Source organism: Gastrolobium bilobum, unplaced genomic scaffold (assembly GCF_033153095.1).
Source record: "Gastrolobium bilobum isolate Gb01-03AN ecotype WA unplaced genomic scaffold, APGP_CSIRO_Gbil_v1 utg564281, whole genome shotgun sequence".
In the NCBI taxonomy this organism is placed as follows: domain Eukaryota; kingdom Viridiplantae; phylum Streptophyta; class Magnoliopsida; order Fabales; family Fabaceae; genus Gastrolobium; species Gastrolobium bilobum.
In genome coordinates, this window is record NW_026899786.1 from 1 (window position 1) to 9,599 (window position 9,599).

At 32.9% G+C, this 9,599-nt stretch overlaps 1 protein-coding gene and 1 pseudogene across 1 annotated transcript; one reads left to right on the plus strand and one right to left on the minus strand.

The window, feature by feature from the left end:
• Positions 1-468: 468 nt before the first annotated feature.
• LOC133293500 (paired amphipathic helix protein Sin3-like 2) lies at positions 469-6,034 on the plus strand (annotated as a pseudogene).
• A 2,916-nt stretch (positions 6,035-8,950) lies between these two features.
• LOC133293499 (myosin-binding protein 3-like) lies at positions 8,951-9,533 on the minus strand (the record flags this gene model as incomplete). Its single annotated transcript, XM_061492075.1, has 2 exons — positions 8,951-9,160; positions 9,240-9,533. Coding segments are annotated over 2 exons (504 nt in total), but the record flags the coding sequence as incomplete, so codon positions are not given.
• Positions 9,534-9,599: the final 66 nt, after the last annotated feature.

The following is a 9,599-nucleotide window of genomic DNA, read 5'->3' on the forward strand; positions in this document are numbered from 1 at the left end:
AATAACAAACCAAATTTTTCTGATAAAATCGCACACGCCATTCATTTTCACACACGCAGATTGGTTCACAATCCAAAACTGTAAAAAATTAAATCACATATCACAAATTTTATTTATTTTCTTCTATCAAATCACAATCCAAACCTCCAAAAAAAAAAATCACAATCCATATTGCATAATTAATTAATTAAAATGCAATAATTAAATTTTTTTCCCATATAAAATTCTAAATCTAGCCTTTTAATTGGTTCCCACCGCCTCACTTTCCATCGTTCTAACGCAACAACGTGAGAGAGACAAAGAAAGAAGAAACCCTATTTGTTGTTTTTCTTGTTTACCTTGTTGTTCTGTCCGATCAAACACTTCACTCTTTTTTTTTTCTTTCTCTTGTCGATCTACTCGACTTGTTTTGCAGCGAATTTTCCTAGGAAAATCTGGAGAACCGATAAAAGATGAAGAAGAGTAAAGGGATGAGGCTCCTCCAAGAAACGAATTTGAAGAAGCTATTAGTTTTGTGAACAAGATAAAGAAACGATTCCAAAGTGATGAGCATGTTTACAAATCGTTCTTGAACATTTCCAATATTGGACCGCAAAAGAGCATAAGGACATAGGTGAAATTTATAATGAGGTTGCTACCCTGTTTAAGGATCATCGAGATTTGCTTGAGGAGTTCACTAGATTCTTACCAGATAGTTTCGCAGCACCTTCTACACAGCATGCTCCGGATGCTCGAAATTCATTGCAGCGCTTTAGTGAGCGGAGTTCTATGGCACCCATGATGCGGCAAATGCAAGTATATCGACGAAAGAGGCTTCCTTCTCATCATCGTGATCAGGATGAGAGAGAACCTGATCATATAAATGCTCAACAATTTCTTGAGGTATCCATTTCTCCCCTTTTTAACGGTTTTATTGGATGATTCTTTCTCTCTACATTTTCATTTTCCTAGTAGTTAGTTTGAGTATAAGAAGGAATTGGAGTGAATGTAAACTATTACATTTAAGAGAATAAACTTTAATTTAATATATAAGAATGTATTCTACTTTTTGCCCCTTTCTTTCATTCCCTATTTAGTACAGACGGCTTGTAATTCTTGATTTGTTTTTAAGATGGAAATTGTTATAGGATTCTTTGATGGACAACGATTAAAGTGCCACATTTTTTGTAAAAAATTATCTGAATGTCACATTTTGTAAATATTTGTTCATAAATTCACGTTACCTAACTCGCTTACAACACCTGGTGAGTTAGGCGTTGTCACATTTAGATGGGCGAACATTATTTATAGAATAAAAAATAATAATATTGTAAAGACTCATGTGAGATTTTTGTCAATATAAAATAATAACAGCAGGGATTTGAACTTGCAGCGCTTTCTTGAGAAAAAGAAATCTGTCAAGAAGGCTGAAGGTTTTGGGTTGGCTTCAGACTTTTCTTCTAAGGAAGACAAGGATACCTTAAAGAACATGTATAGTCAAGCATTCAGTTTCTTTGAGAAAGTTAAGGAGAAGTTGAACAGTGCTGATGACTACCAAGCTTTCTTGAAGTGCATTCATAATTTTTTCGTCAGTGAAATAATAAAAAGGAATGAATTGCAAAATTTGGTAACCGATTTACTTGGAAAAGCATCTTGATCTTATGGTGGAATTCAATGATTTCCTGGAGTGTTTGGAAAATATTGATGGGTTCCTTGCTGGTGTCATGAGTAAAAAGTCACTAAGATCATCAAAGTTGGAGGACAAAGACAAAGACAAAGAGCAGAAGCGTGAGATGGATGGAGCTAAAGAGAAGGAAAGATACAGGGAGAAGGAGTACATGGGAAAATCCATTCAAGAACTTGACCTCAGTGACTGTAAACGTTGCACTCCCAGCTACCGGCTTCTACCTGCTGATTATCCAATTCCTACAGCTAGTCAGAGATCTGAGCTTGGTGCTCAAGTATTGAATGATCACTGGGTATCTGTGAGTTCAGGAAGTGAGGATTACTCTTCCGAACATATGTGCAGGAATCAGTACGAAGAAAGCTTGTTCAGATGTGAAGATGACAGATTCGAGCTCTACAAATGTTATTATTTGTTTGTTTTATAAATCAATATGTAAAAAGTTCGAGTAATAAGGGACTCGATTATATTTAAGTGAAGTCTTAATTGTGAAAACGAAAAAACAGACATTAAGAGAATATTGTTCCTTTGAGTAAGTTCACTCGACTCAACTCGAAATAATTGAAATTCAATGTATTTTTTAAATACTAAGAGTTTCTGGAAGAAAAAAAGTTGCGGGTTTTTTTCTACCAATTGGGGCCCTCCCTTCACCACCCCTTTGTTTTATAAAGAACAATGGACTATCAAGCCTCTCAGTTGGGGCGGTTATATTTATTATATTTTAGACGTACCACCCTTACTATCTAATTATTTATCAAAGTCGAAATCAGCAATAGTTTTTTTTTTCTTTCTATTTTTTTATTATTGGAGATAATGCAGCACTTGTCTGGGCATCCTGGGGTTGTGACTCTGCTGGCAGTGTATGAGGAAGCTGATTGCTCTCATCTGGTGATGGAATTGTGCTCTGGGGGAAGACTTGTCGACCAGATGTTTAGGGAGGGCCCTTGTTCTGAACAGCGGGCTGCTAATATACTTAAGGAAGTGATGTTGGTCATCAAGTATTGTCATGATATGGGAGTTGTGCACAGAGATATCAAGCCTGAGAATATTCTGCTTACTGCTTCGGGGGAAATAAAGCTTGCTGATTTTGGCCTGGCCATGAGAATTTCTAAGGGTAATATGTTAAACCTGTTTGGATGATCTTCTTTTTTTGTTATCCTATGGTATATATATGTGCTAACTTCTATGAATAGAATCCTTACACAACCTTCCTTGTGTAAAATTCCATCCTAGTCATTCTGTTAATAAAAAATGTCTAGGCAAGTTTGAAGAAGTTCATCATGATGAGCTTTCAACTGAATTGTACTTTACTAATGTTACCCTGTACATAGGAGTAAAAATTGGAGAGTTCAAATGGTCATCTCCCTTAAGTTTACTATGTTCAGTATTCAATTAAATTTGCTAGCGGTCTAAGAATAAGAGGTCCTAGAGAAAATGCTTATAATAGTTTGAAGCTAACCATTCATACTCTAAGGTCACTTTGTTTAATTTTTAAGCATTTAAAAATATCAGTAATTCAATTGACATATATATAAATACACACACATAAGTAAAAGATACATACATGCATACATGAGTAATTTATGCATAGCCTCATTGTCTAGAAATTTGCATTGCAGGTCAGAACTTGACGGGTTTGGCTGGGAGCCCTGCATATGTTGCACCAGAAGTGTTGGTTGGTTGGTGTTCTTCCATTTAAAGGGGATTCACAAGTGAGGGCTAACCTCTGTAAAGCATTTTGACCTACTGACAGGTTGACACCCCATAAACCACTATCTCTGCTGCTTTAGCTGGGGTTTTATAGTATACTTTGCCCAACACATTCTACAGTTGGCAAAAGTGGATTACATTTTTTTCCTCTAAATAATGATTACTGAGAAAACTCAGCTAGTTGTACAGAACCTGTGAATATGATATTAGTGTGTCACTGCATGTTTTTGCTGAATCTTAACTACCGGGGGATAGATTTTGAAAGGCTATAAAAGTTGAGATTCTTTATCTGTTAAGGTGAGGTTAAGGGGTAATCTAGATAATAGGTAGGAACATATTTAGGAAGAGGGTATAGTTGAAAAAGGAAACATTAGATAATTCAATCCAAACCGAAAAAAATTGGATTGGATCGGATCGGATCGGATCGGATTTGAAAACAAATCAAAACCGAAGGGATGATTATATGATCAAAACGAAGGGATTGGATCGGAAGAATTTTGCTTCCAAAATCGATCCAATCCAGACCGCGAACACCCCTAGTGAATCATATGCTCGGGAAAAGAAAGAAAAGGTGCATATGCAACAAGATGCATCTGCTTTTCGGTAGCCCGGATCGGAAGAACTCCACAGTTAGGTGTGCTTGACTAGGAGCAATTATGGGATGAGTGACCTCCTAGGAAGTTTTCCCGGGAAGTGTGCGAGTGAGGAAAAAGCACACTGAAAAGTCTCGTGTTAGTATGTGGGGATAGTCATTGATTCTTGAAGCGACCGGGCGTTACAAATGACATAACTTTATGTCATTTAAAATGACAAACACTTTCCACTTAAATAATATGGTGTTGAATTTAACTTGCTTTCTACTATGATAGGCACATTTTATGTATCTAATTGTATTTAAGAAGTTATAATTTATTCTAAATTATTTGTCACTTTAAAAAAAATATATATTATTTCCTTAGCTCTACTTTATTTTTTTATTTCTACTTATTGGAATAAGAATGATTTAATAGAGTGAAGGTGTAATATAATCAAATAAACTTATATTTTCATTAAATCGTAAAGAATTTAATGAATTATTTAATTTTTGTACAAATCTTTAAACAATGATTATTTTAAAACTAAAAGAATTTGTGCTTTTAAATTTTGTATTATGTACTTTTAAATTTTGAAACAAAACTTTATCGTATTGTGTACTTTTAAATTTTGTATTTTATGTATTTATATAGAAATTTTGACACAACCTATGCTTATCATATCAGGATAAATAAAATTAAAATATATTAAGTATAAATTTTATGAATTTTAATTATCATTTCATTTATGTTTTTATTTTATTTTATTTTAAAAACAAGATATATTTTAAATTTTTTTTAATAATTGGCATGATTAGATTTAATTTGATTTTAAATATATTACTTTTAAATAATATATTAAATTAAATTAGTAGAGTCATTAATTTGTTGATTGATCCATCACTCCAAGGAGATATAATAATACTAATTCATATCTTTGAGATATATAAAATTGGCAAAAAAATTTAATTATTGCATTTTAATTAAATATTACGCATTTATGGAAAGTGCCACATTTTTTGTAAAAAATTATCTGAATGTCACATTTTGTAAATTTTTGTTCATAATGTCACGTTACCTAACTCGCTTACAACACCTGGTGAGTTAGGCGTTGTCACATTTAGATGGGCGAACATTATTTATAGAATAAAAAATAATAATATTGTAAAGACTCATGTGAGATTTTTGTCAATATAAAATAATAACAGCAGGGATTTGAACTTGATGACTACCAAGCTTTCTTGAAGTGCCTTCATAATTTTTTCGTCAGTGAAATAATAAAAAGGAATGAATTGCAAAATTTGGTAACCGATTTACTTGGAAAGCATCTTGATCTTATGGTGGAATTCAATGATTTCCTGGAGTGTTTGGAAAATATTGATGGGTTCCTTGCTGGTGTCATGAGTAAAAAGTCACTAAGATCATCAAAGTTGGAGGACAAAGACAAAGACAAAGAGCAGAAGCGTGAGATGGATGGAGCTAAAGAGAAGGAAAGATACAGGGAGAAGGAGTACATGGGAAAATCCATTCAAGAACTTGACCTCAGTGACTGTAAACGTTGCACTCCCAGCTACCGGCTTCTACCTGCTGATTATCCAATTCCTACAGCTAGTCAGAGATCTGAGCTTGGTGCTCAAGTATTGAATGATCACTGGGTATCTGTGAGTTCAGGAAGTGAGGATTACTCTTCCGAACATATGTGCAGGAATCAGTACGAAGAGAGCTTGTTCAGATGTGAAGATGACAGATTTGAGCTGGACATGTTATTAGAGTCTGTGAGTTCTGCAGCTAAACGTGCAGAGGAATTATATAATAACATGAATGAAAATAAGATCAATATGGAGACTCTGAACCGTATTGAAGATTACTTTACTGTTCAAAATTTAAGGTGCATTGAACGTCTATATGGTGACCATGGTCTTGACGTTATAGACATATTGCGTAAAAACCCAACTCGTGCGCTCCCTGTAATATTGACTCGACTGAAGCAGAAACAGGAGGAATGGAGTCGGTGTCGTTCAGATTTCAATAAAGTTTGGGCTGAAATTTATTCTAAAAGTCACTTAAAGTGAAGCAGCAGAAAGAGGATGATATTCTTCAGTCTACTATTGCAGCTGGAAACAAATTAGTTCGGTATTCATGTGATATGAGAGTATGAATGAGGCTGATGGTAGAGTAACTGAGGTAAAAAATGTTCACCGGACTAGTGTAGCAGCCAGTGATAAAGAAAATGGATTATTTTTTGGAAGCTTCACAAGCTTCCACAAGCAGCCAGTGATTTTGGTTTTTCTGTTTATGTTTACTCACTTCAATTCTTTTTCATTACTGGTTTAATGAATTTTATTCAAGGTTAAAATAATAATAATTAAAATTGGTTCTTTTTCACTTCAATTCTTTTTCACTTCGGTATACGGGGTTCTATTATTTTTGTCACTTCAACCTTTGAATCGGAAAGAACAAACTCAAAAGTTGAGTTTTTTGATCTATCTACAAATGTTATTATTTGTTTGTTTTATAAATCAATATGTAAAAAGTTCGAGTAATAAGGGACTCGATTATATTTAAGTGAAGTCTTAATTGTGAAAACGAAAAAACAGACATTAAGAGAATATTGTTCCTTTGAGTAAGTTCACTCGACTCAACTCGAAATAATTGAAATTCAATGTATTTTTTAAATACTAAGAGTTTCTGGAAGAAAAAAAGTTGCGGGTTTTTTCTACCAATTGGGGCCCTCCCTTCACCACCCCTTTGTTTTATAAAGAACAATGGACTATCAAGCCTCTCAGTTGGGGCGGTTATATTTATTATATTTTAGACGTACCACCCTTACTATCTAATTATTTATCAAAGTCGAAATCAGCAATAGTTTTTTTTTTCTTTCTATTTTTTTATTATTGATTTCAAATTGATATAACAATAACCAATCAAATAATAAGAGTGATAAGTCTAAAATAATAATAAATATAACTTTCTCCGCTTCTCAATTCGCTATAACCTTTTTTTCTCCATCCTAACCAAGTTAGTACTCTCAATTTGCCGTTGATTTTAGAGTACATAAAACATCTGGTGTGATTATGCACGTCAAAATTTTGTTCCGGCACACGCTATGCCATTTGTTTGATATGCCCTCGGTTACAATACTATTCTTAAGAAGTAAATTATTTTGAGATGATCAACATTATATTCATTTCGCTAATTACCATTTTCAAATAAAATACTTACATATTCATCATAGTTTAATGAGGCTACTATCCTCCAAAGGTCGCCCAAAACTTTTTACCTCAATAATAATAATAATTTTACAGTTGAATATAATATTTTCAATTATATGTTTTGGATTGAGAGTATGAATCGATGATAGAAATATAAATTATTTAAAATAAATAAAAATATATCGCTAAGCATATTTTTGAAAAAATGATAATTAATTAAAAATATCATGATTCATGAAGAAGTAATTATAAGGTCTAAATAGTAACTTCAGTCATCATAACCACAACTAACAAATATATACAGATTATAATTTATACATAATCAATACATTATTTTTTCGTGTAGCTCAATACTGTTAACACACAAATTGCAAGTTCTTCCTCACACATAACTTCCATGTAGGGATTTAAATGGATCAAATGGTCTATTAAGTGTTTATAATTCGGTCTAAGTAGGTTAGGTTTGACCTAGCTAATATATTTAAAGGTCGCCCAAAACTTTTCACCTCATAACAATAATAATAATAATAATAATAATTTGACAGTTGAATATAATATTTTCAATTATATGTTTTTGATTGAGAGTATGAATCGACGATAGAAATATGAATTATTTAAAATAAATAAAAATATATCACTAAACATATTTTTGAAAAAATTATAATTAATTAATGAATATCATGATCCATGAAGAAGTAATTATGAGGTCTAAACAGTAACTTCAGTCATCATAACCATAACTAACAAATATATACAGATTATAATTTATAAATAATCGATACATTATTTTGCCGTGTGAAATTTTCCAAGCTCATACTGTTAACACCCACAACCTAACCTACGTAATGCAACATTAATGGTAAAGATCTATTTTAATCCAAAACCTTAATATATTAGGTGATATTACATTAATAATTTTATATCTTTCTAACATTAATCACTATACCACAAGTATATATTTATCATAATACTTTTATTATTACATTTATTATATATTCTTATATAATTCAATTAAGTAATTCAACCAGCAAGTTCAACAAGTGATTCATAGATTGAGCCAATGACTTGTCAACTTAGTATCTCAACCGAATTGATAATCAGTTTAATAACATTGGCTCACCTATTAACAAAATTCTTTTAATCACACATAAACCCAACTAAATATGGGCTCTATATGTACACACACACAAAAAATAAAAAAATATGAGCTCTACATCACGAGAATTGGTTGCCATAATAAGTCTTAAATGAAACTCCAAATGTGATGAACTCATCTCTAAGACAATCTAAAACAAAGTGCTTTGTGTTAGATGTCATATTGGATCCATTTAGAAGGCCTAACTTATCACTTCATTGAAGGATAAAGCTCTTTTTTATACTTCACTCTTCAGTGACAAAGCCACATTGGGGTTAGCTAGTGCCTTGGCACTAGATAATTTTCAAACTTTTTAGAATTTGTTGGCATAGGTAAAGGCTAAAATTTAGTAGTTATGCAAAACAGATAAAAGGAGCAGGGGATAAATTTTTGAGGAGCTCGCACAAAGATGTTGCAAGATTTCTTGAAGAAGATCCATTCCTTTGTCTCCATTCTGTGTGGATCCCTTACAGTGCTTTAGAAACTCCCTATCTGTTTTAAGAGCTTGTAACCTCTCATAAACATGATCAACCTCCTCTTCAAAGGACACCTTCATACTATCCATTTCAAGTGTAGGAAATGAGTTTTGCATATCAAGTCTTTGTCACCTGGTCTTGATGAAAGCTCAATCAAGTTAAATTCATCAAGGAATTGCTCATTATATCACCACTGCGATAAGTTTTTCCCTCAATGCTTTGAACTCATCTAGAATGGACACCTTCTCTTCCTCAAATTCTGCCAATGAATTATCAACAACACTTATATACTTTGCACAGTCTATTGCCATCTCCTCCAAATTTGAAACTGTATCAGCACTTAAATTGTTGTGGCTGCTTTCCTCATGGTTGAAGATGCCATTGTCTTCATCCTTTGCTTCATAGTTAATTAAGATCAATGGTTAGCTCATCCATGTTGCTGCAAGATGAAGAGGAGTCTCTACTTCTTACAATTCCATCTTTTCTTCTCAACACCCTCAATTTCTCTTTTCCTTCATAGTCCAGTATCTTTTTCCTGTGCTCTTCCAATTCCATTTCAAGTTCTTGCTTCTCTTTCTCTCTTTTCATCATTAAATCATTCAAAATCTGCAAAGCTTCCGGATCATACTCTGATTGCTCTTCCATCATTCTTTGGCACTGCAATGCTTCCATTTGCATTGCTGCTTTTTCTTCCTGCCGCCTGGTAATCATTGTCATTGTCTGGTTAGCAGCTATTGCAGAGGCACTTCTCTCTTCTTCTAGTTCCTGATATAAAACACTTAAAGAGTCTTTCAGATTTTTAAGATGATTTTAGCCGTTTAATTGTTAAAA